The sequence below is a fragment of the Vulpes lagopus genome, chromosome 17, assembly GCF_018345385.1.
Source record: "Vulpes lagopus strain Blue_001 chromosome 17, ASM1834538v1, whole genome shotgun sequence".
In the NCBI taxonomy this organism is placed as follows: domain Eukaryota; kingdom Metazoa; phylum Chordata; class Mammalia; order Carnivora; family Canidae; genus Vulpes; species Vulpes lagopus.
The window spans coordinates 5,707,355-5,735,127 of NC_054840.1; the positions used below are offsets into that span (position 1 = coordinate 5,707,355).

Consider the following 27,773-nt stretch of genomic DNA (forward strand, 5'->3'; position numbering starts at 1 on the left):
CATCCCAGAGAAATGAAAAACACATCCACACAAAAATCTGTACACGTATGTTCAGAGCAGTTTTATTTCTAATTCCCAAATGTCCTCCAACAGGTGAACTGTCAAGCTGCGACTCATCCATACCAAGGAGTATCTACTCAGAAATAAAGAGGAACTATTGGTACGCACACCTTGGGCGGATTTCAAATTGTGCTCAGAGGAAAAAAGGCCGATCTTTAAAAAATTATATACTGTGTGATTCTATATATTGGATAGTCTTTACGTAAAAGGACCAAGGAGATGGAAAATAGATGAGAGGTGGTTAAGAGAATAAGAGAGAGGATATAATATTAACACAAGGCAGCCTTTTTGTGAAATAACATCCCTGACTATGGTAAGGACTAGAGAGACCTACACACACACACACAAATGAGTCTCTGCAAAGCTCGTAAAATCTGAATAAACTCTGGACGGTACCAATGTTATTTCCTGCTTTTGAGACCGTACTATAGCCATGCAAGAGCGTTACCATTAGGCATAACTGGATCAAAAATAGAGGGGGTCTCCCTGCTTTTTTCCCTCTCAACTTCCTGTGCATCATTTCAAATTTTTAAAAAAATATTTTTTTTAAATACCGGAAGGTTCAGAATCATCTTGAGGTCAAATTCTAGTTCTGCTACTTACTACTGTAGATAAGTTATTTGGCCATTCTGAATTTTTGCTTCTTCATATTTTAAATAAGCTTAATAATATTAGCTGGCAGCTTAATGAGAATTAAAGGGAGGGGGGAGTAGCTTGTCTACAATAAAAGGGACCAGGCGGCAAGACAGTTCTTAACAATGTCTCCATACGTAGTACTGCTTTTATGATTAAGTCACACGCTGTACCTACAACTTTTTACAGTCCATTGTAAATGTGACTTTCCTTATTTGTAGACAAAATTAGGTTTACATTTAAGAGCATTATTAGAGCACTAGCCATGCCACCATGTAGATTAGAAAATTGAAGATAAACTTTCAATAGTCCATAAGCTGATGAAATAAACCTCAAAAGGTTATGCAAACACTCTACCAGGGAAAGCGATTTGACCTGGAATTTGATATGGTTCATTTCCACATGAAGATCAAACAGATTAATTAGCTGCTCTTTAACCAAATAAATTCCAGTTGCTCTGGAGAAATAAAATGAAATAAAATGCCAAGCATCAGCAATGGCCACTCTGCGCTGTGGATCCTCTGTCCAAAGCAAGGCTTTCCAGGCTCGAGCAGGAAACAATGTCGAGGCCTGTTCCAGGTCTGGGCTGGCAGCGTGACCCTGTCCGGTCTACCCATCCCCTCCCGCACTGGAGCGGACTTCCCTGTGGCCGGCCCTTGCTGGCAGCCGCTGTCAACGTCCACCCGCTATCAGCCGCCGAGCCTCCCAGCAACACCCCTGGGCCCACCCTGAACACCGCCTCTTGCCTTCCTCCACCACCACCTGGCAGCTGCCACTCAAGCTGGGTGGCTAAGGGTGGGAACAGCAGCAACTCTTGTCCAGACTTACTCCAACCATATTTGGGGAAGAGACGGAAAAGAGACGAGAGACACCAAACAGATGAAGGCCTAAGTTCTTCTTTGCAAAATAATTGCATTAGTTGATGCAACTGATGACAGCAAAACATATGAAATTAATAAAGACTTTTTTTTTCCCAATAAAGCAAAGAGGCTTGTTAATGTGGCTCTGCAAAGACTCTGAAGTTTCATTTCAACAAAGAATGTCCTAAAAATTTGTAATGCACAAATTATCTCATTACCATCACACAAAAGAATGATCACTCCCACTGCCCTGGCTTCCTACTCACAGTTGTATTTGAAGAAGAGATTTACCAAGAACATTTGGAAATAAGGGTCTCTGGTTATTTATTTTTTCCACAGTCTGAGCTGAGAGGAAAAATAGTCTATGAATTACATATACGGCACCTCTACCACTGAAACTGGATTAACAGATAAGCCGTTTCTCCACATCCAGTCCTTCACAAAGCGTAAGCCCGGCCAACAACAGCAGCAACAAGACGCCATGGACGGTTCTGGGTAACTTTCTAATTCCACCAGCGTATGGCCTATGCAAAACAGATCCGAGCCTCTTTAGAGGAAATCAGATGACTTCACTGAAAACCTAAGTACACCCATTATTACACATTTTTATGAGTTATTATACATCCTCTCTAGGCCCCCCCCCTTAACTGGCTTGCTTCTCGTGTGAATTCATTCGCTATGGGCAGAGGCTTCTGTTTAATGAGCTGAGGTTCTGCTCAGGGAGCAAGGCTTACAGGGAAGAAGAAATGCCACATATATGGCCAACGTAAAGGACTTCCAAAACGTGCTGGAAGTACAAGGCCATCTCCAATCGGCATTGAAGCAGGAACGAGATCAGGTGCTACGCCTGAACCTGCCTCAGCTTATTCCATAACCCAGGGTCAGCAGCCCACCAAACGAATTCAAGTGCGTTGTAGAAACAAGTGGTACACCCGGAACTCAGGGTGACAACGCAAGCCACCCAGCAATCTTGGAGGGATGCTACGACAACAACCAAAAAAGTGGGTATCAAATTGCTTGCCATCCCCAGAGTCCTCAATGAGAGGAACTCCTTGGAGCTTAAAAGATCAAGAGAACTTTTTGAAAGCTGAGAGTCGTCCCAGTCTCTGTGGCAGGTGGGCTCCACGCTCTCCCTCTCGCCCTGGCTGAGCGCTTGAGGGTCATCTCCGACTTTCTCTTTGTAATTTTCCAACCTCTGTTAATTTAAACCAAACTTCAAGATCTAAACCAGGCTCTAAAGGTGCTGACGGGTCTTGCTGTCAAAGGTCTCCTTTCATCTGCTCTCCTACTGCTCCCCCCCTCACCCCGGTCACCTCACACCTCGAGCGGTGCCACCATCCGGGTCACGCTCCACGACCTCTAGCCCACGAACACATACGGCGCGTTCTAACGGCAGCGCGCGTCCGAAAGCCGTGCTGGAGGCACAGAGACCAGGAGGGGCTTGTACCCGGAGAGATGACGGCTCCAGGGCCGGAGCCGGGGACTGGGACTCCAAGACGCCTCCTCCATGGCGCTACCTACCAAACTGGCTGCCCGAGAGGCGAAATGTTCTCATCCACAGAAGGAGACCGGGGACTAGCCGGGTGATTTACCAACGTATGTGTGTTAGGAGCACAGGGGGGCGGGGGGGCTGCAGGGGGGCTGGCAGAAGAAAGAGGAGCAGGTGTGTCCGGCTCCCCGCCCCCAGCCGCCCCCTCCCGTGGAACTGCGCTCCACGGAGCAGGGGCAACGGGACCAGAAGAAAAGGTTCTCGGACAACTTTCAGCAACAGACGAAGCCACCAAAGGTCTGGCTCAGGACAGAAGTCTCCTCTCATCCGAAACTCCACAGCGACTTGGTTTTTACGGTCCTGCTGGAAGGCAACAGGATGGGGCGCCCGGTGGCTCAGCCGCTGAGCATCTGCCTTGGGCTCAGGGCGTCACCCCGGGGTCCCGGGACGAGTCCTGCTCCCCGCAGGGGGCCTGCTTCTCCCTCGGCCTGTGCCTCTGCCTCTCTCTCTCTGTGCGTCTCTCATGAGTAAATAAAATCTTAAATAACCAAAAGGCGGCCGCAAGGAGCTGGCCTCGGACCTCCTCGAGGAAGCAGAGCAGCGCCAGGCCGCGGGTGCCAGGCCGACGCGGAGCCTCAGGGGCCCCCGGCACGGCCGCAGCGCCCGGTGCGCCCCCGGCCCTCTCCCCGGTGCCTGCCACGCGCAAAGAGCGGCCTCGCCCAGGACGCAGAGCCGGGGGGGGGCGCAAACCCGGCGGCCTGGACCCCCCGGAGGCCTCGGGCCCAGGGGGCTCACCCAGGGGGTCACTCCTGCTGCCAAGAAACCCCTCCTGCGGCCCAACAAATCGCCCCTGCTGTTTTTCTTCCTCCTCCTCCCTTCCTATGAAAAGAAAAAAAAAGGTGTCTTTTAAGTCTATCTAGAAGGAAACCCGAGCAGCCAGGCGCTTTCCGTCTCAGTTTGTCCCCGTCCCGCTGGTGAGTCACGGCCGCCGCTCCCCCTCAGGCTCCCCCTCGGCACTGAGGCGGCTCTGTCCTGCTCCCTCGGGGCAGGGCCACGTCAGCAGGAAGGCGCGCCGGCCCACGGCCCCCACGGCCGGCCCACGGCCCACGGCCCACAGCCCAAGGCCCACAGCCGGCCCACAGCCCACGGCCCACGGCCCCACGGCCCGGGCACAGGCAGCTCTGTGGCTTCTCCCAAGCGGATGCAGCAGCGCTCGGCCCAGGGGGAGGCACGGGCCTGGCCACCTGGGGGAGACCCCAGACACAGGGTCACGTCCCCGTCGCCCCACGTTCCCCCCAGATATTCCCAGTTACAGTGACCGGTGCCCCTTCTCCTGCCCTTCTTAGAGGACTTACTGTACTGCCTCCAAACTCCTATTTGGAAAAGGCGGCCACGAGCCAAAGCAAACCTGGTGGTGGCTTTCTGGCTCCTGAGCCCGACGGGGGAACCGCACCGCCGACCAACCTGGCCGAGGACGGAAAGGCTGACCCGAGGGGCTGCCCCGCAGAGGGGTCGCTTGGGCCCTTTTTTCCTTCTAAACACACAGTAAAAACAGCAAACAAAGAAGGCACGCCGGGTGTCACCATGATAGCCCCCAGGACGGGCTCGGGCAACTGGCCCGTGAGTCACCCTGGACAGGGAGACACGAGGAATTAAGGGTTCTGCAGCGGGCCCCCTTACCCAAGGTGGTGCTCAGCAGACCTCGTTACCCACAAAGCAGAGGACCCTCCCTCGGACCTGTCCGACGGCCTAACGCTCCGTCACAGGGCCTGCGTCATTGCTTCGCCTCATCCTGTATCTCGCACCATCAAGGAAGGATGAGCACAGAAGAAGATACGCTAAGAGACCACATTCGCATGACTTCTGTAGAGGATGTTGTCACAACTGTTCTATCTTATTATTACTCATTGCTGTTAAGCTCTTTCTCAGCCCAGTTTAGAAATTCAACCTTATTGTAGGTACGTATGGATTGGAAAACACATAGTATGTACAGGGTCTGGTACTCTCTGCAGCATCAGGCCTCCTCTGGGGATCTTTGGGCGTATCCCGGAGCACAAGGGGGGGCGGCGGGGAGGCTGCTGCACCATATTTTATGTCGCCGGTCCAGTAAGTTCCCAAATCAGTCCTGCTCGTGTAAGCCAACAGGATTAAGGTTAACATGCTAAAAATAGTAGGGCTCCAATGCACCAAGGATGCAAACAAAGTTTCTGGATTTCCTGCAAATGAGAACAGAAATTCTGTGAAAAGTAGAAACGTGATTTTTTTTTTCCCCTCAGAAAGCTCCTAAATTGAGGGCTCTCCCCTCCACTCTTTGAAGGTCTTCCTAAATGGACAGCCCAAAAGTCAAATCTTTCTCCTCGGAAACACCACGTGTGCGCAAGAAAATATCCCTTCCTGCGGAGAATATTAATAGAAGAAAATAGGAGAGGAAGGAAGTGAAGACAGAGTAGCTCAGGACACAGAGGAGGGCGTGCTCATGTGAGAGGAGGCACAGAACGGAGGACAGTGACGCGCCTCAACACTGCAAAGACACGGCAAAGACAGTCTGATCCTGTCAGTTCTGGGAGGCACTGGGCTACGGCGCAGAGAAGGCGTGAACGCCCCCAAGCACACGTGTGCGCACACAAACCCAAATGCAAAAGGGACGATGTGGCTGCCAAGAGGAGTCCATAGGAATAGAAACATTAGGAACAAACCAGAAAAGGAAGGAAACCACACAGAGCCAGGAGGCTCCATACGGCTGCAACACTAATTTTTCCACGAGGAACTAGAGACTAAAACAAAGACCAAATGTTGTAAGCACTTATTGGAGAGTTAGTGATACAGAAGGTACTCTTAATCCTCAGCCGCTGGGAGAATGAGCGGCAACAGCACACCTATTCTGAGTGGCATCTCAAACCTGGTCTTCAGACAGGAACTGAGTATCTTAAGCAGATGCCACCGGCACTTCCTTATGGGGGAGAAAGAAAATAGGAGATTTGGCCACCTAATTCATTGACTGAAAAAACACCAAATATTCTAAGTTCAACTGGCTACCTCAAGCTTTAGCATAAATCTAACATTTTCACCAAAGAAAAATGCTCGGATGCCCTGATAAACTACAATGAAGCTTTAAAACCATCTCAAAAATAAAAATTACCAAACCTCATATACTACTTGTACACTTGGGGTACACCTCGTTCTTACACAAGGAAGGTACTTAGAGGTGGATGGCCTAGATCCAAAGGTAATGTATTTCTTGGTTAGCAATGGAGGCAAAAAAAAAAAAAAAGCAAAGAAGGTGAGGGGCAGGGATGAGTAACAAGAACTAAATGTTTTCCTTGTAAATGTTAGAAGCACATGATAAGATTGCTGAACTGGGTCATACTGTTTTTTAATAGGAGGAACCACAGAGGAGCCCTGGAAATTGTAAAAAGGAAACCCAAAGTGAAAATCTTACCAAAAGTTTTCAACAAAACAGAACATGCACAAGTGGTAACACTGGCAGACAAATGCATGTGTGTGTGTGTGTGTGTGTGTGTGTGTGTGTGTGTGTGTGTTCGTACATATATACACATTTTTTAAAAAGCCTTTTGGCAAAATGAGACCAACATTTGGTGAGAAGCTAAACCGAACAAAGAACATCACAAGATGATGATTTGCATATAAATCCTCCAGGACATACTCAGAAGGGATAATGGCTAAACAAATGAGTCACATTTCTACAACTGAAAAGGAGAACAGTAAGCTATTTCACACACGAGGATACGAGGATACGTGAAATGATAATGCAAACATAGAATTAGGAAAAGCCCATATTACTCTGTGATGTCTAAGGACCTAATTAAATCTAGAAGAGAAATTTAAAACTAAATTAGCGTATTTCATTGACTCCAAGTAACTCTCTTTCCTCATGTTAACATGTGAAATAGGAAAGCGTTTTACGTTAACGGCAAGTCATCATCTGAAGACGCCGTCTCCTCTTTTATGGAGACATGTAAAATAATGGCGTATCTTAAAATCAAGGATACTCTAGATTCAAAAACGTGACGGCAAATCATCCTATGAAACCAATGCAAAAAAGAGCAAGCATGGGTGCTGCTCTGTAGATGAGAGATAAGCAGCAGGGCCACGTCATCCAGTTCGCGGAGCACAGGCCGACACAGGATGGGAGCCACCACACACAAAGGGACCCTTTAGCGGAGGCAGTATACCTACAATGAGAAAGCACCACTTTTTCATGCTTTTAGGAAGTTTTCCATTCACAAGTAATTTAATACCTAAAATAGTTGATGACATAAAAATAAAATTTACCAAATGCAATGTAAATTAATGACATGTTAGACAATTCTACCTTTAAAATCATACTGGGTACCAATCATATCTAATTCTCTGGAGGTAGGGACCCAAGCATCCCTTGTTTTAAAGCCCAGATGATTCAGCTGGACAGCCAGGGATGACCACCAGTGGTGTAAAGCATCCAGCAGGTGCACAAATACTTTTCTTTTTTAATTTTATTTATTTGACAGAGAGAAAGAAAGAGCACAAGGGGAACAGCAGGCAGAAGGAGAGGGAGAAGCAGGCTCCCCGCTGAGGAGGGAGCCTGACAAGGGGCTGGATTCCAGGACACCAGGATCATGACCTGAGCCAAAGGGTCACACCTAACCAACTGAGCCACCCAGGCATCCCCACAAATAAATTTGAAAACGTGGCAATTATTAAGAAGCTAATTAAAAAATGGTGCCAGGTACTGCAACAGGAACAGAACTTTGCTGTTTTCTGGAGTTTTGTGAGTTTTTTTTTATTTTTTATTTTTTAATTAATGGAGTGTGCTAGATGTCTCCACAATTGCATTGAAATCACTGCAGAACCTTTATGTTTTTGCTATTGATAACATAACATACTGCTACTGGTCTCTTCATATAAATACATACATACACATGCATTTATATAAATACACACACATATATACATTTATATAATTTGAATTTTTGCAAACATTAGCTGTTGTGTCATCTTTAGGAAAAGTATCCCAGTTATACCATATTGAGTTGGCACTGTACAGAAATTAAGTCATATTGATCTAGAAATGTTAAACATAATTTTCTCCATTTGTACAGGGGTAACGCACTGCATTAAATATGTAAGGTTTTACCCACGTGGGTCTGATTACAGAAACTAATAGTCTCTAAATTTTAAAAAATATGGCAATTATTGAAACAAGAAAAAAAATTACCCTGGGTAATTTTCTTTCCCTTTTTTGTTCCGAGTAAAGATTAACTTACTGCTAATAAATTTTAGAGCAATTCACGTACTATCTAAAGAGTCTCAAATGATAATTTACCATCTCACTTGCAAATAGAAAACCCTTGATAATTAAGCTCTTGAAATCTGCCCACACTTGAACCTCTTCGAGAAGAGCTTAGTCTTTTAATGAAAATTAGAAACATATAAATGGCAGAGAACTCCAGAGGAATTCAAGTGAGAGAGGAACGAGAAGTTGAAAGGTTAAGAATTTTAGACATGATCTGATCCAATCCTCTTCTTCTCAGGTGAGGAAAGTGAGGCTCTGATCAATGGAACTAGACTGAACGGGAAGAAAGTTAACCTTGTATCCAAGGACTCTTCCTGTCATCAGAGCCACAAGGTTTTGTCAGGTTTCTTCTTTTAAAAGGGAAGAAGAAAACCATATAATCAGCTGATTTTTACTCAACGAGTTCAAGTCCAGTGACTTGGATGCGAATGTGAGTCAACAACAACAAAAAGCTGCCCAAAACAGAGGGTCCGTGTAAGGGGCAAAGTGAAGAATTACATCAACAAAAGGAAACAGGCTCGACATACATTTAAAGAGGCCAGGTTAGCAAGGCTATTTCACCCTTCTGCTGAGCCATTCCCCAGATCTCCTAAACACATCACCCAGGGCCACTTTGCAGCACTCTGGCTCAGATTCGAAAGACTCTCATTTTCTCCAAAGTCGGCTCTGTGGTTAATGACTTGCCTTCTGACTACCCTGGGTAAAGCCCAGAAACAGGTAGAATGTACCTGTTGTTCTTGAGCTCCATCTGAGATGGAGGCTGGCATTCTACTTGCCTCTGAGGAATGTTAATTGCTGATACCAGCATGACAGGTGCAATGAGGAGGAGAAAAATGATCAATGAATTCAAGTCGCAGAACAGCAGCAGAACTAGAGAGCATGAGAAAGCTCCCCAAGAGCTGTAACTTTAATTACTAATAATCGGTCTGGAATTCAATTTGACCCTTGAAAACAGATTTTTTTAAACAGGGCACAAAGTTCTAAATTTCTACAATGGTACCCTGTCCGCAGGAGAAAAAAAAAAAAAAAGAAAGAAAAGAAACAACATGTATAATCCTGTTTTCCACGTTACTATGGAGTCCTTCACCAACCCCAACGGCCTCCCATGGCTCCCTTCTCCTCTTCTGCAGACGCGGTTCCTCCATTCCAGATCCTTACTGGTGCGGAGTCCTCTCTATTTTGAATTGAGTCACTTCCTTTCCCCCTAGTTTTATGATCTAAAATCTTCCTGTTTCTTTAGAATACACATGCCGAAGCCAATTTCCATATCGGTCTACCCATTTTTTTCCCCTCCCCTTTAGGTTTTTTCTTTTACTATGACACAGCCAAGTGTGGGGAGGGGAATGCACTTGCTGGCTACCTGCATAAAGTGTGGTACAGTTTCTCTGTTTGGAATACTTTCCACATTTAAAGTTTCATAACTCCATGATCCCTAATATACATAATGTTACATTCATTAAATTTAAAAATATTCCTAAGATATCTTTGCCAATCATATTTATTCTCAGTATGCGGGAATGGAGGCTCAAAGAAACAGGAATTCCTGATAAAATGGCAATTGATTTAGAAGAGGTAAACTTGAAAGACTATTTACAAACAGATCCTCTGAAAATAGAGTCCCTGATTCAGACATCAGTTCATTAAAATTCTAGAAGAGGAAGGGGGGAAAAAAAATTTCAGACCATGAAAAAAATTCTATCTTTGAGCTTATGACTAGAGAATTTGAGCCAATTCTTTCTTAGTTTTCTGCATTCACATGCACTTTTTCCCCCCTTTTGTCCATTTTGTGACCAGAATGTATCTCAAGTGTTCTCTCTTTTGTTTAAGGGCATTACTTTTGTAAATCCCATTTCCTTCCAAGGGCCCCCTCACCCCGACGATCTCCTACTTCACCTCAGCTGTTCTTAAAGCCTGGTCTCAGAACCCAGAACATCAGTATCGCCTGGGGAACTTCTTAGAAATGCAAATTATCAGTACAACCCCACCACTACCACCACCACCCCAAACCTAAATCAAAAACCCAGGGGGTGGTACCAGCAATCTGTATTTTAACAAGCCCTCCATGCTCAAGTTCTTGGTAATTATCAGCATCTGACACCAGATATAATACCCTGGATTCAGATATGCTGTGGACCTGAGTCTAATGCCAAGATGTTTCCTGGGTACTTACATCCTTTCCAACATACTAGGCAAAATCTAGAACGAAGGAAACAAAAGAGGGAAGCAACCGTGCCAGCCCCAATTCTTTCATACATAGAAAGAGGCTAAAAGCAGCTTCTGCGAGCACCAAGTTGTAAAATGGTTCTTTTCCATCTCACTTTTCAAATCCATCCACCCTGCACAATCTTATGTGTTCTAATCAACTCTGAATTGTATTAGTTTATAACAGAATAGGTGAACAAATAATTGTGTTTACATCTAAATAAAAGTAAAACAAATCTGTACTCTGCAAGAGGAATGACTTCAAATTCCTCTTTTGATGATCCTTGTTTAAATACTTACAGAAGTGTATAAAAACTAAAGAGCGATTTTAAATAATAAGTATATGAATGCAAGATAAAAGATCTTTAAGCACTTAGAAAAAATGCAAAACCATCCAAGGAACACTAACCTGAATGAAATGGACAGACACAGATATGCAGCACCTGCAGTGTGATGTACTAGGAAATGCATGGCCTAGGGGTTTAAACTAGCCTGAGGATTAGGGGAACCAGAGATTCTCAATCTCCACGGCATATTAGAATCAATGGTGAAACTTTTTGAAACTATAATCGCCCAGGCCTTACCCTTCTATGATCTACAATTTCCTAAAAACTAGCCTAAAGATCAACGGCCTATTTTTTTTTTTAAGTTCCCTAGGTAGTCTGATGTGCAAAATTTGCAAACCACTATGTTAATACAATGGGCTTTAAAAACTCTAAAATAAATAAATTTAAATTTAAAATATTAATAAAATTCTGACAGGTCAGAGATGTTATCTTAAGCATATGATGTAGGAACTAGGTCACTCAAAATGTGAATGCTTGACCAACAGAATAAATACCATCTTGATCGTGAAGAATAAATTAACCAGGGGTGCCTGGGTGGCTCAGTTAAGTGTCTGCCTTCAGCTCAGGTTGTGATCTCAGGGTCCTGGGATGGAGCTGGAGGGCTGGCATCAGGCTCCCTGCTCATTGAGGAGTCTGCTCCTCACTCCTTCACTCTCCCTCTCTCAAATAAATAATTAAAAAAAAAAAAAAAGACTAAAATTAACCAAATTAACTCAGATCTTCATTTCTAATTGATAGGATAACAGTCATGCTTGAGCTATTATTTTCTTAACATTCTGTGACTATTTCATGCTTATACTCAAAGACAATTCAAGTACAGGGATGCCTGAGTGGCTGAGTCGGTTAAGGGTCCAACTCAGATTGGATGGTGAGATGGAGCCCTGCAGTAGGCCCCCTGCTGGGCATGGAGCCCACTTAAAATATTCTCCCTCTCTCTCTCTCTCTGCCCTCTCTCCCTGTCCCTCCCCCCAAAAAAGACAACTTAAGTATAAAGGTTGATTATACTACCAGCAAAGATTGTTCTTCCTCAACAAGAGGAGACAAATTCTAGTTGTGCCAAGGTACTCGTTTCATCCACACTGTTTCTATGCTGGTCCAACAGCCACAGAAAATTGACACTGCTCATCTAGTGAACCACCCCCACCCAAGAGATGTTAAAAGATCCAATCCTGGATAACCAAAATAATCCAATCCTGGACAACTGTTAAAGACTTGGCACTTCAAGAAAAGAACAAGCAAACCAGAGTTTAATAGGACATTTACATAAGCTAAGTGTATATAACCACTTTAATGAGAACTGCAAAACAAAACAGAATTCATATAGTCAGTCCTCTAACAGAATAACACTTTCAATCAAAAATACACTAAGAATGAGGCACCTGGGTGGCTCAGTCGGTTAAGCCTCCAACTCTTGGGTTTTGGCTCAGGTCGTCTCAGGGTTGTGAGATAGATGGAGCCCCGCATCAGGCTCCACACTCAATGTGGGGTCTGCTTGAGATTCCCTCTCTCCCTCCCTCTCTCTAAAATAAATAAATGTTTTTTAAAAAATAGAAGTTACCATTTGCTAATAATTGGAAGCTTTTAAAATTAAGTAAAAATGTGGAGATTCCTATAGCTAGAAAGTTACCACAAAACTGGTGTTAATTCTGGCTCTATAATGTAACCTATAAAGTGTCCATAAAGGTATCGTATTTAAAGTATGAAATGCTTCCATTTTAACTCAAGATACAGGAAGACTTGAAGAGTTGAAAAAAACTTTTCTCTCCAAACTGTAAAAGGAGTGTCAGGGAGGGGAGAGGAGGTTACACGGAACCATGTAAGAAATGTAGGTATAAAAAAAAAAAAAAAGAAAAAAAAAAGAAATGTAGGTATATTCAGAGAACCCCAAACCAAGCATCATTAAGGAAAGGCACTGATGTGGGTTAATTCCGGGGCCAGCTTTTAGATGGTCCCAGAAAGAAGCATTAAAACATACTCCCCTTTTACCAAGCTGTCTTCACATCCTCAAAAATAGTCTGCAAAATGACTTTCGACTCACTGAAAACTGCCTCAGAGAAGCAATAGCCAAGTTGACAAGCAGAAAAAAGTATTTACTTTTTTTTTAAACCTTTTTTGTTCATCCTATTGCTTGTCCAATGAGGATGGAGTACAACATGTTCACTATTAAAGGACAAAAATTTTTCTAAAAGACCAGATTCCTCCTATCTTAGAATGTACAATTCACTTAGTGCCCATCGCTCACTCCCTCTCTTCAGTGTGTTTCCCATTGGCCAGCAAGTCATGATCACCTCCTAAGCACCTCTGATTTCTGTTCCCATTTCTACACACCCACCACCCACCCCCACCCTCACCCCAGCTCCCCTGGCTGACCCTCCCCCTCCCCCATCTCACCTCCCCCGCAATCCCTCCCATCACACTGGTGGTAGAGAAAAATTACTCCATTTAATTCAGTAACCAGACTCCTTTACAATTTAAAGTGTGCTCTATTCCTGGGTCTGACGCAGAGTTTGAGGGTGTACTACTACAGACAAATACAGTAATTGTTAACTGCATAAAAACATTTATAAAACATTAATGAGTAATCTACACAAAAATATTTTCTAATACAAAAGATAAAGTTGGTCTTTTACTATTAAACAGCCTTAAAATATTTTCTAAGATATTCTCAGCCTACTCTTCACAAAAGGAAAAAAATTCTAAGAATGAATAATCATCCCCTCACACTTTTACAGGTAAGCAGATCTAACCCATATAATGGACTTCTTCAGAACTGCTCTGTGATTTTTGAAAAGACTCTTACCTGCATTCATTGTCCTAATTTGAAAAACCGAGAGTAAATATAATTAAGTAGGACAACAAGCAAAAAGAAAAAAAGAACCTCTGTGAAGTAACTGAATTTTTCCATCACTTTGACATGAATTTTTAGCAACTCATTAGTGACTTTCCTTTCTTCTGGATGCCTAGTAGGTGCTGGATAGGCACTGAGATACGAAGATCACTAGATCTGACCCCTACCCTGAAGAACCTTGCCTCTAAGGAACCCTTTACAGTCTTCCTTAAAGACACTTCCAATGCTTTCCATTTCAAGTTGTAGGAGTAAAAATACAGAAAGAAGACAGACCCCAAAGACTACAAGCTATGAAATGTGGCAGACAGATGACATAATGGGACCCTGATGCCTTTTCTTAAAGATCTGCGACATTTAAGGAACTCCAAGCAGTGGTACCTTCAGAAATGATATTTTAACCATTGTTCAACAATCCGAAAGGCAAAAGGGTGCCCAAGCTAAATTCTCATTGCATAATTTTTGAATGCGTTATTTTGAAGCATTACGACAAGAATGTGAAGACATCTAAAAAAAAAAAAATCCTAGCCAATCCCCTTACATAGGCTTTCCTGGAATGCTTTAAAAATGACAGGTAACAAAAATGAAGTCATTCCAGGTCTGGCCATAATGGGGACGGAGGGCCTAACAACAGCTCCTACCTACTGGAACTTACAATGACTCTAAAACTTTCTACACAATGTATCATTTAATCCTTAGGGTAACCCTTCAAGATCCATAATGTCATTCCACTTCTACAGATAAGGAAACAGAGGTGTAGAGAAGTAACTAATTTTGTGATATACGAGTAAGATGCAAGAAGTTTCTAAACCAGGTCACCTCACTCCAAAACCCACAAAGATCTTACCCATACACCTTACAGCCCCTCAGTACTGCCTAACAGCAGGATGCACAAATGAAGATTAAAAGTAATAGGAGAGTAGTATGAAATGTGGATCTTCTGCTGGCTCAGTGGAGCATGTGACTCTTGATCTGAGGGGGTCTTGAGTTCAAGCCCCACAATGGGAGTGGAGCCTACTTAAAAAAAAAAATTAAAAAAAAATAAAAATAGTGTGGAATTTAATCAAAACGTAGAAGGCAAGGCACACCCAGAGTCACAGCTTTATAGGCCTGTCTAAATATGGCCACTCAGGCGCGTTGTGAGAGCTAACTACTTATTACCCCAAAGAAAAGCAGCATCTGAAGCTTGACCTACAACAGAGCTTAGTGCAAATGTCTGGAACAGTGGGTCCGTGGTTTTATCCACAACCTGCATCTGAACAATCTATACATTCCCATACATCTTTATCAAAAACATTTGATCTGCTGCCATCACCATCAACCTCATGAAAGCAAGCCTGGGATATGCAGGCAATACAATAGAGGTCAGGCCTTCCACTGATTTCCATGAGTCCAATGACCAAGCCATTGCCTACAATTTATCACGACCTCTCCCTAGAACAGAATAACCAGCAAAGCTGTGTACATTACTAGATAATGGTGATGATGACGGCAACGAAGGCTCTTACGATGATAGGTATTAGCATTATCCCCCCTTTATGAAAGAAAATGGAGACTAAGAGGTTAAGCATTCACTAGCAAACAACCAGGAGTCATACTACATAGCACTGACTCTTGAAACATCATCCTCATAATTTCTAACTCAAATCACTAATACTTTACTGGGAGAAAAAGGCCAAAGTCTGACGACATAGTATTGGGTGAAGGTTTTGAATTCATTATGTAAATACAAGAACAGATATAAACCGTCAAGCTAACTGTCAAGGGCAGAAGGAGAAGGGCAGAAAGCAGCAGACACACTGGGTACCTCCCTTGAGAGGGACTTTACACCTCCTGGGAAGCAACATCATTGGCCCTGATGTAACCCAGCCTCATGACATTACTCAGTCCCAGCATGACAGCTGCATGTGTGATCACAGACCTTCCTCCCAGCCCTTCCATAAACTGGACTTTCTGCTCTAGGCCATTCACTACTTACCAGCTCTTGTGGAGACCATGCTCCTGGTCAACTTCTAGTTGCTCAGCACCAAGCTATGGTCTCAAAGAGGCCTGTCAGGTCCACCTCCAGAATGCCTATTTGCAACAAATGGCTGTACATGTCTATGTAGTGACAGAAAAGCCAAATCATCCCGTTCAAAAGAGAGCTCTCAAACAATTCAGAGGTCAGGTATACTCCAAAATGCTAAAAGTGACCTGTGACCCAGTATTACACACATACACAGACGCACACAGGCCAAAAGACTGCCTTGCCCTGAAGCTAGCATTTAAGAGCAAGAAGATGAACTGGCAAATGGAGAGGAATTCAGTCTTCCTCAAAACTTAGACTCTCCCAGCTTAGAACCTCACTGGAGGACTGTGAGCCCACTCTCACCAAATACAGTTCTGGATCAATCAGAAAGACAGGCAGGACGCTGGGGCTAGCCTGGGCAATCCTAAAAGATTTTCGAGGGAGGCCTACCTCTTCACAATAACATTTCAGATTAGCAATCACTCACAAACCGCCCTCCTCCACTACTGCAAAATTAGGGAGTCTCCCAGGGAGTTTCTTGCATAGCCAAAGAACCCCTCAACATCCTAGTCTTGTAATAAGAAAAAAATTTTCCACTTATAATGCATTCTACAAATATAGGCAAATAACAATTACGTGTTCAATGCAATGAAAATTTGCGAAGATTCCAAGGCAGCTAAGGCACTCACACTTCACCTTCAAATCACCTAAATATTTTTGTTGTGAAACTTGTTTGCAGATGTAAGCCAAGGCGAGGGTTCAATCAACCTTAGAAGACAGACTTCATTTACCACAGGTCTTCTCCCTACGTCCTAAGCCACTGAAACAAGAATTTCTCATTTATATGCAGAGTCTGCTTTAAAGGAGTGGATCATATAGAAGCTCTGCTTGTGAAATTATAGTCTACCTAAGCTTATAAACCCTCGCCCCGACACCATTCATGTCATTTCTCGGTACACAAAGCAAGAGACGAGAGTTCCCCAGGACCTGTCATAAAATTCTCAGCAAGAATGACAGGTCAGTGTTTTAATGTGCCAAACAAGTCTAATAAATGCACTTAAAGTACCAAATAAGGGAATGGGGGTGGGGGGAGTAACATTAAAGTCCCTGTGGCAGTCTGGGTGCTGAATCATACAAAGAGGGGAGGGGGGGATGGGAGACAAACGAAGAGATTCAGAAATGTGGAATGGCTCTCAATGGTGTCATTCACAGAGTCCCTGAGCAGAGCGTGGTCTTCATCAATGATACGGTTCCCACACTCAGTGGGGCAGGAGGAGAATCAGCCACAGAGCTGAAGAAGGCCTGCAGAGAATAAGGCCGGGGGCGGGGGCCCACACTCTAACAGCGGCCCAGCTACAGCCCAGCTACAGCCGTGTCAGGGCTTCACACATTCTGCTGGCCTTTCAAGGACTCAGTCCACTCAATACAAGCCAGCAGAGTAAACCCCATCTGTAAAAGGTGTCTACACTATTTTGGGCAAAACATACCAGCAATTAGGTATCCTTAAATAGAACTCTTTATTAAAAATAATGGTGCTTCCCAAGCACTTTACTTTGTTTTCTCTTCTATCACCATGACATCCACTGCTTTTCTTCGGGCTCACAGTTTTGTATAGAAGTCTTCAAACAGGAATTAAAACACACACACACACACACACACTAAAATTGCAGTTTTAATATTGGGTCAACATGAAAGTATTTTAGATTCTAAACATGCTTCTCCAAAGGACACTGATTAGCTTCAATGATCCAATGTTTTTGAAATGTGGAAGTTCTTCTATGGAGACTTTAGAGACCATGAAAAGTATTGACCTAATAAACATCTTTAAGCTCCCAGCACAATAATAAGATTTAAAAGCAAAAATAAAAAAATAAATAAAAAAAAATCACAACTGATGGGATGCCAGAGTCAGTCAAGGATCTGGTTAGCAACTATCAAGAGGCTGCGGGGCTGGGTGGGAGGGTGAGGATGCTCTGTCACGACTGGGTTCACAGTGTAATTCAAGAGCTCCAGAAAGGTCCACACATAACCGGCCTGCTCATACAATGCCACCTCCACCTGTCCTCCGGGAACGCAGAAGTCGAAACGGAACGGAGTGGTCTAAGAGGGCTTCTGGAGGAGACAGACCTGGAGCCCTAAAGGAAGTGTGCTATTTGTTTTGGCTGAAGGATTTTACAGGGAACAGAGAAATGGCCCAGATAAAAAGATGGCATGTGTGGACAGGAAGGAAGGCTGTGTTGCCAGCACCTCAGCCCAGACAAGGATACGAAAATAATGGGAGAGACCCGCAGCTGCCCTCTATTAATTCCTGAATTTAAGCAAAGGCAAGAATTCATATTGATTGCTAAGATTCTTTTTTTCCCCCCTAACAATTGGCTCTTTATACTTTCATCTGGCCTAGGAAAGAAAAATCTTTTGTCTAGGATGCCATAGGTACAGGGCTGCCTCCAAGTGAGAATAAACTATGACCTTCTGTGGCCCCCTCAAGACCTATGATTCATGTTTCGTGGAAAATATTGAGAAATATTCCATTAGAAATGAATCTGCTTTCACAGCATATTGTATGTTTCCTGTGTTTTTCTTCCTTCATTATCACCAAGGACATTTTCATGAAAACAAAATCTTGTTTTTCCCCCCAGAGTAACCATAGTCTTTATACTAATTTGAATTTCCAAACTGCCTCTTCATGGCATCACAGTGAGCTTCTGGTGTCCTGCTGGTGACGTCATAAATGTCCTACAGAGAACATTACTAGGCTAACAAATTCAACTACGAGTAAAGAGGGTTGACCTCAAATGGTGTCACTTCAAAGTCTCCAGGAAGGCCCAGCACCCACCTCGGCTCCCTGCCCCTAACTGGCCCCCTCCCTCCCCACCCCCAGCAGCAATCCCCAACCTGCTGAAATAGCAGTGTGGCAATAGCAAACCTATTAAACTGACAGTTTCAACCATGGTATAAGCAATGGTTAGGACTTCCAAATTTCCAGAAAGGCCACTTGGAACTATCACTCCTCCCATCCCCACCCCAGCCCCAAAACCACCTCCCCACCTGCTGGCTGGTGCTGAAAGAGCACAACTAGGGCTCCACTCACTTAACTATAATCTCTAGTACAATGCAAATGCTTCTTTCAGAAAGTTCCGTTACAATATGATTCAATTTCAGATCTTTTCCTGATCGGTTTCTTAAAGGTAGGCAGAAGACTGCCTTCCACATTACCAGCCCTCTCCCACTCTACCCTGCCTCTTCCAGCAGCTGGAGCTGGAAGCCCCACCTGGACGCTCAGCCCACCCCAATGTTGGGCCCAGTCCTAACTTTGGGCAGAAATAACTTAAGGAACTCTAAATCGGTACTGCTGTGTCACACTGTCTACTCTTAGTCCTGGGAACAGGATATCTGTCTCCTCCCGAAGACCCAGCCTCTACCATATACTTTTGCTCTGCAAACCATCTCTCCTCCATCTTTGGCCATCTGAGTTCTGCTGCTATCCCACCCAGAATCCTCTTATTGCAGGAATAGGAACCAGGCCCCCACCTCGCTCTTGTCACATGCCCAAGACAACGGAGCCCTATGCTGGAGTCCCCTGATGTAAAGGCACAGGGCCACACAATAAAGAGCTCGTGCCCTCCAGCCAGACAAACCAGGAATGAAAAGAACCCCGCCTCTTCTAATGATGTGAATTCAGACAGGTGGATTAACCTCCGCGGGCCTCGGCCTCCTGTTTAGGTGTCATACCCATTGAGGGAATACAGAGCGCAGCATAAGAGCCAAATATTAGCAACGACAGGGATGTTAATAATGGTGCAAGGATAAGATGTCACAATTTATACTGGAATTTACAAACTTATTGCCTATTCCCACATTCTAGGTTGACCTGCTCTAACCACCTGGAATGAGCATTCCCCAACTCACACTGGAACTCACAAGAAGGCTTATTTTAGTCTGGGGGCCGGCGGAGGTGCTCAAGGACTGCCTGTTATGCAATGGTGACAGTCTATGGGTCCTTGGAGACTCCAGGTTCCTTCCAGCTCCCGCAGTTCATCTTGTCGCCCCAGGGCTTCTCAAGCCCCAGCAAACCAATTAGTCCCCTGTCCTAGGCCCTGGCATCTATCCTGTGTCATTTCAAGTCATCGGGCCAGGTACCACGATGCCCCAAGTGCAGATAACCATAGCATCTGGGTGTTCAGAAGAGAACAAAGGATAGGAAGGCTGGGGACGCCAAAGATAAGTGGCTCCACAATTCTGCTTTAGTCAAAGGCATTTCTGAAATCACTGGAAGGGGGTGTTAATGTCACTTATCTCAAAGTATCATCATGAATAAATACAAAGCTCCATTGTGAACACGGTGATATACTTGCAACATTCCCTGCAGAATACACCAGTTACTGACATGAACCAAAAAAAAAAAAAAAAAAAGTGGGAGAGAGGCTAACCTGATGAACACACGCACACAACAATAAAAGCAGGCAGCATAAGGAGTGGATTTCATATATGTAGATCTATTCAGCAATTTGCTTTTATGGATTCTATTACACACACTTGGTTGTAGAGGAACACAGTCTACCTGCCAATTAATTCATGGGGCTCCACTGTTAACCAGGGTCAAGCTCAAATGCTTTCCTACTGAGCTGAAAGTACCAGGTTCATTCTACATAGGTGCAATGACTTTTTTTTTTTCTAGCAGGATTTTTTTTTTTTTACTTTAAATTAGAATTTAAAAGTGGATTTTGAGGTTTTATTTGTTGCCAATATCTATTTATTATAAAACGACAAGTAGGTAGATTTTATATCCCATACTATTTTAAAATATCTATTTCCTTTCTTCTTTTACCTGAAGTTTCTCTGTATGATTCATCACGAAAGCCTAGTTTCAGGTTTTAAATGACTCAGAACACCAAAGATCAATTTCAGGAACATAATGGTCAGAGAAATGCAGTCAGTAAAAATCATTAATAAAACGGTTAAGCCATTTCAGGTTATCAAACTGCAGTCAGAATTCATTAGGCGTGAATTCTTGAAAACACACTCCTTTCTCCAAAAGTAAAAGTTTTCCTAAATTTTGTTCTTATAGGTACAAAAACAAGTATCACAACTACAAAGCGGCATGCTCTGCTATTAAAGCAGGAGAAAAATTATCTTTTTCCATGCTGCTCATTATGGGAAACTAAATCTAAAGGGCATTTTCATCCATTCATTTATGTATTGGTGAGCAAGTCCCGTAATTAAAAATAAGGCCTCTGATCAAATTCTTGACCAATCGATAACCTAGTATCAAACTCTATTACATGCCAGTTTGCCATCTGCCCTATAATCCCAATCACTGCCAGAAAGAGCGGCCACGAACAGTGCCCTCCAACACAGCAGTGTACACAGGCTGTGGACTGAGCTTCTTATGGTTCAACACCTAAGTCACTTCTTTCTACAGTGAACTACAGAGAGGAGGCACTGTACATACAACTAGAGACTGAGATGCCCTGGCAGTCGTACTGAAAGAACTAAACCCAAGGAATGTCACCTACACCTGGAACTTACTTAGATGACAAGATTCTGGATTCAAAGCTGAGGCTGTAATGGAATAAGACATTTAGAGAATGTGCAAGGGAATATTTTGCAAATGGAGGGACATGAATTATTAGGGACCGAAGGTGGATGGTGGTGGGTAGCTTCCTAAAATGACCCCCAGTGATTCCAACCTGCCAATGTCCCCACACTGTGCAAATTCCCTTTCTTGAGTGGGCTGGACCTAGTACCGCCCCCTTGCCCTCCAGTTGCTGCCCCGATGAAGCCCGCTGTCTCATGCAGAAGCCACTTAGCCAGGAACTAAGGGAAGCTTCTTGCCGACAGCCCACAAAAACCGAAATCCTACCAACAAACTCCGTCAAGCAAGCCTGGAAACAGACGGACCCATTCATGCCTTACAAAGATAGCAGCTCTAACCCCCACCTGGATTTCGGCATCTTGAGAGGCACAGGGCCGTGGGACACAGCAAATTCCTGACCCACAAAAACTGTGGGATAATTCATGTTGTTATTTTAAGCCACTAAATTTTGGAATAATCTGTTAATCAGTAACAAATAACAGACACTTAGAGACTTTTACCTCGAAAATCATCAACTAGTTAGCATCCCAATATATACTTGAAACCTTGAACTAGCTTGAAAAAGTTCCTGTTCTCAGCTGAAAATTTCAAGTCTTTCAAAATCTCAAACATTTTCCAAATTCCATAACTTATTAAAAGACACTACAAGCTTTCCGAAGTTAAATTAACTCACTGAAAAGTCAACAGAATACTAGACGCATTTCACTTTGTCCCTCATATATCATAGGCCTACATTAACATCAAGACCCTATTTTACAGAAAAATTTAAGTTTCTGAAAATCCAAGATAGATTTTACTTCCGGAAAAAAACACACAGACACAAAGAAAAACTTTACTTCCTTTAAATAAATAAAAGAGGAACTCCTTTGATTGGAAGGCTGACAAGAATTTCCTTACCTTGAATGCACTGAAGTGTTCCATCCTCCGCTCTTATTGTAAATGTCTCACCTGGATTAACTTGAACGAGAATGACCTGCACAGAAAAACATTAATTTCAATTTAATACTAGAGCATCTGGGGTTTCTCTTCAACGGTTTTATTACTTGAATTTATGTAGTCGACAGGAAGTATGTGGCACAGAATCCTGTATAAACACACGACTTAGGCTAGGTCTTAGACCTGGTTCAAATGTGAAGGGGGTAAGTACATGCATTTGAACTTATTAGCTAAACTGAATTCTCCTGTGTTGGTTACGATGCAGTAAACCTAAAAAACTCCATTTTTTTTCTTTCACTAATGTAGAAACAACAAATCAAGAAGAGAATAGACCAGAAACTCTAAGGACAGAAGCTTAGGACAAAGGCACAGATAAATGTGGCTCTGGCAAAACACTGTTGCGCATACTCTTCCCAAGTGTCCGTTACTGACTTGAGTTATAGGATTCTACTGTGTAACAAAAGAGTTACTGTGTAACTCTGTTGGGAAACAGAGTTCTGGAACTAACAATAAACCCTATAAAATAAATGAGTAATATTAGAAATAGGCCTCAACGCTTGTATCTTTAAATCTATTATCTAAGTATCAGTGAACATTATTATTTGCTTATTTTAAAAATTGTATTTACCTATTTTGAGAGAGCATGCAAGAGTATACACGAGCAGAGGAGGTGAATTTTTCAAGCAGGCACCCCACTGAAGTGAGAAGCCCCACACAGCACTAAATCCCCCAACCCATGAGATCATGACCTGAGCCAAAACCATGAGCTGGATGCTCAATGGATTGAGCCACTCCAGCACCCCTAATATTTAATATAAGTAGACAACTTCCAAGACTAGACCAAAGACTACAGTATGCACAGGAACAACCAAGGATGTCCTTTCAGGAGCTTCAGTTTTAGATCTCATCTAGTTCCTTTAGGTAACAAAAGGAAAAAAAAAAAAAAAATCACTAATTTGTATCTAACTACGTATCAAAGGATGTAATCCGAATTTGAAAACTGTACATAAAAATCACCGTGTGCAAGGTTAACACTATTAAAATAATTACTGTACACTTCTGGAAATAGGAAGGATGTGGGTGTCACATTCATTTTAGGGTTCCTGGAGCAAGCCAAGCCCTGTCCCCTGCACCGAAACCATCAAGCATACCGTTCCCTCTATCTGCAATGGTTTCCCTGGCCTGCTGCACCTCTGCCGACCACCCACCTTACTCCTTCTCTGACCAGTGACGAATGCCTAGTCATTCTTATCAGCTTAAGAAGTGGCATCTGCTTCCCAGGACGGGTTGGGTCTCCCACTGTATGTGCTAATACAGGCACGTGAGCCCACACACCTATGCTTCTCCTTCCCAGGATCTAAAACTGCAATCAGTTAAGCAGTCATTTTAGGGTCTGTCTTTGCTTCTTTAATATTGGCCCTGAAGGACAAGTTCTGGCATAAAATAAGTGCTCAAAAGTATACGCAGCACAAAATGAAGTCCTCGATAACTATTTCTACTGAATGAATGAAAGTCATATAACAAAACCACTGCAGACAGTATTCTAACTTAGAAATTAAGCTTTCATAATATTCAATTTAGAAAAATCAACTTTAAAAAAAACCTCAACTTTATTTACTGTATGTCCCATAATTTCTATTCTCTAGAAATATTTGAGATCAAAGCGTTTCATCTTTAAAACTCAAACCTTTAATATCCATGTATTTTGCTGCTTCTAATAATTCACCACAGGAGACACCGTTGGGATATTAAAATTATTTAAATCAGGAAATACACTAACTGGAGAAAACAAGATCATTCAGGAAAAAGCAGTCCAAGCATCATCCCTGGTGCTTCTCATTATCTTGAATTATAACGGTGGTTTCAAGGCAATTTATTTTTCCTGTACAGTAACTATGTCAATAATCTTTCAGTCTTAGGTATTCAAATTCTCACCAATGTAAACACAATGTGCCATTTTAAGAACTCAAAAGGAAATCCCTTCAGATCTGTACAGAGTGATTAAAACATTTCTATTGCTTTCTTGAAACTGAGCTTTTAAAGTTATTCCTAACACGAAAATAGTTTTAACTTCATTTCTACATAAACATAGAACAGAACTCGACTACAACGGAATAAAAAAAAAAAAAACACTCCAATAAAGAAAATTATTCATGTCTTTTTAAAAGTCCTTAGACCAATTCCAACATTACTGTAACAGAGCAGAGATCAGCTGCTTGTGTTGAAACCTCTAGGGATAAGACCTATAATACAGGCCTGTAGAATTAGAGAGAAAAAAAAAAAAAAAAAATCAAAGGACACCAAGACTATGCCCCAGATAGTGTCTGACAATCCCAAATTCATGTACTGCCTCTCTCTTGCCCCCGTCTCCCAGGTGTCCCACGTGTCCTGGGCGCAGGGTCTCAAAGTACAACTGACCAGTATCGTGGGAAGTCCTGGGCAAGAACAGGGATTTCTGAATGGGGCCGCGCTCCAGATTCTGGCTTTACCTGCGGCCCGCAGGCCCGGAAAGGGTCTAACGGTCCCTTAGCGGCCACGCACGTCAGGCCGCGGTTCAGAGCCTCCAGAAGCCACCGACGCCGTCCCCCTGCTCTCACGGCGACCCCTGCCCCCTCCCTGCTCCTTCAGGGAGAAGGACCACAGGTAAAGAGCTTTTAAGCGTCCAACTAAAATACCTCTCTTCAAATGTTTAGTTCCTGTGATTTTCCCTGCTGCCGGGTTGCTGTGACAACCAGATTGTCACCTCCCGAGTCGCCGCAGGAACCAGGCAAGTCTCCTGCGCAAGAGCCAGAGCCGTCATGGAGCAAGGTGCCTTCCTCCCGGCCTGGACCTGCTCTCAAAGAAAGCACTCGGTCACCCGGAGGTCCCCGGGCCAGGGCCACAAAATAAAGTCTTGACGCACAGCAGCCCGGTGCGCTGGTCCTGACGACAGGCCTGAGGAAGCGCCGCGGCGGCACCCGCCTGGTCACACAGAGCTGGTACCAGTTCCCATAACTGCACGGCGGAGAACTGCCCATCACTGTCCAGACCTCATCATCATCATCATCATCATCTTTTTTTGGGGGGGGGGGGGGTCCACTCGCGAAGCATTTCCTGCTTTCCCAAAGTCATTAAAGCAATGCCCGCCGCGTCCCGGGGCCGGCCGGAGGGGGCCGATTTCAGCCGCTGAGAGATCCTCCTTCCCCAGGGAGGCTGAAACAGAACCGCGTTCGCCAAGTCAGAAGAGCAAACCTCAGGCTACGCTGGCTTGTCACCTCGGTGGCCAGCGTGTCAGGGCCACAGCCACAGCCCAGAATAGCCAGAGGCAAGTTTGTCAAAACCTAATGAACAGGAAGTGACCATTATTCCAAAGTCTTAAGCAATAAAGTAAGAGGTAGAACTCACACAATTAAGCAAAAGGCTAACACAGCAAGGCGAGAGCGTCGCCCCACAAGGCCGCTCAACAGGCGTTAACTGGCCTTTCCTTAAAGCTGCGGCTCTAACCCGCTTCTTACCCGGTAGACGAGGCAGGGGAAAGCTCCAGTTGCCGACTGAAATCACGGGTGCCTGATTAACCAGATCAATGATTATCTAAGATTATTCCTGGAGGCAAATTCCTAATTTCTGCCTCAAATAAAATATTACCAGCCCCCTGACAGACAGGCCCTGCCACGTATGTGTCCATCACAGAAGCTTCTGTGGGGAGAACGGGGCTGCCTAACGATGGAATGTTACAGCTGCAGTTTTCTTAAAAGTTAAATCCAGCAGCCAGACAATCAAGACCTAAACTGTGCCAGGAGAGGGGATCCTGTTTCATTTTTGGAGCTTCCTCCACTTGCCACACGCTGTGAGGCTTGTCTTACTCTTCGCTGTAGTAGGTAAAAACGAGCACTTCTCACCGGCAGCCAGATTTATGCTTATCCAACGGATTATCTTTAGGGGGAACACACGATACAACCTAAAAGCTGCAGAAGAGTTAGTTCCACATAAGGACGGAGTCTATCGAAGAATATCTAATAATTTTTTTAAGACTATTTATTTATTTGAGAGAGAGAGAGAACATAAGCAGGGGGTGGTGAGGCAGAGGGAGAGAAGCAGGCTCTCCACTGGCCAGGGAGCAGGAGTGGGGCTCAATCCCAGGACCCCTGAGATCATGATCGGAGCCGAAGGCAGACACTTAAACGAATGAGCCACCCAGGTGCCCCAAGAATACCTAGTACCTTTTAAAAAGTGACTTCTGATTACATGAGAGGAAGAATAGCATTTTTTTTTCTGGTAATACACATGCACACTCCAGATGCCCAAACTCCAGAGAAATCCTGGCAAGCTCTACCCAGGCCCTTGAAGGCCCAAACCATCTATCAGTACACACCTTTGAGACCCTGGTGTCTGGGCTAGAGACCAGAGTTGGTCTCAGGCAAACTGGAAAAGTGGGCATCATACGTTTTGAGTCCCTTCTCTTTGCTCCAAATCAGGAAAAAGAAGATGAGCTTCAAATAACCAACAATTATCTTTATAGTAATAACATACACAAAGGAAATTTCCCAAGATTAAAACGTGACGGGTAAAATAGAAAGGTACTAGAAGATGGAAAACCACTGGTGGTCTCACCTGCTCACCTGTCCTACCTGATGCCTGACTCCAAAGCTGGCAGGAAAAACACACACACAAGACCAGGAAGCCTCCAAAAGTACTTACACCCTGGGTCACGGCAAGGGGATACGCGTGGTATGTGAAACTGCTGCTTAGTCTACAGCACTGATAGGACAAACAGTCTTGTTTTGTTTCTTCCTGGGCATTAGGACTTGCTCAGCTTTTTTTTTTTTTTTTTTAATTTCTTAAAGATTTTAACACCCAACATGAGGCTTAAACTTACAACCCCGAGATCAAGAGTCGCACCCTCCATCAACTGAGCCAACTAGGTGCCCCTGGACCTGTTCAGTTTAAAGCAAGGAGCATGAACACTCCAAAGATCCAAAATTTTTAATACTCTGATTTCTCCAAAGAACATAAGTTTCAAAAGTCGTTGCCCTCAAAAGACCATTACATATCTCTAAAATTAACTCAGAATGATGCAGGCTACTTTATCAACTCCTTTCAATAGCTTTTTTTTCCCTAGGTTTTATATAATAAATAACAGTTATCACTAAATCCCTACTGCCAGAGAGGTCTGCCAGAGAGGTATTATTATATAGATTATATAGATGGGGAACTGAGGCTTCTAGAGGGTAAATGACTGGTCTAAAGTCACAAAACTACAAAATGACAGAGTGAGCACTGGAATCCAGCCCCATCTGACCAAAATGCACACTCTGCTCTCTTACCCAGGTTCCCTCCTCTGACAGGCATGGGCTTCAGAGTCAATTCTTTATGAAGATACGTTAATAAACAGCTATAAGGAGAGAACTCACTTCCCTGGGTCAAAGGCATGTCTCCAAGGCAGGCTCTGAGGACGAGTTCTGTTCTAGGAAATCCAAGCCCACTCCCTGAGCCAGAGCCCATAATTCCCAATATGACAGTTAGGT

General features: G+C 43.9%; 1 protein-coding gene across 1 annotated transcript in view; it reads right to left on the minus strand.

Annotated features, from left to right (window-relative positions):
- FNDC3B (fibronectin type III domain containing 3B) overlaps window positions 1–27,773 on the minus strand; it is a 336,187-nt gene that overhangs the window by 217,110 nt on the left and 91,304 nt on the right. Inside the window, exon 3 of the mRNA XM_041731610.1 lies at window positions 22,231–22,306. Within this exon, the coding sequence (XP_041587544.1) occupies window positions 22,231–22,306 (76 nt within the window). The remainder of the gene's footprint in view (window positions 1–22,230; window positions 22,307–27,773) is intronic.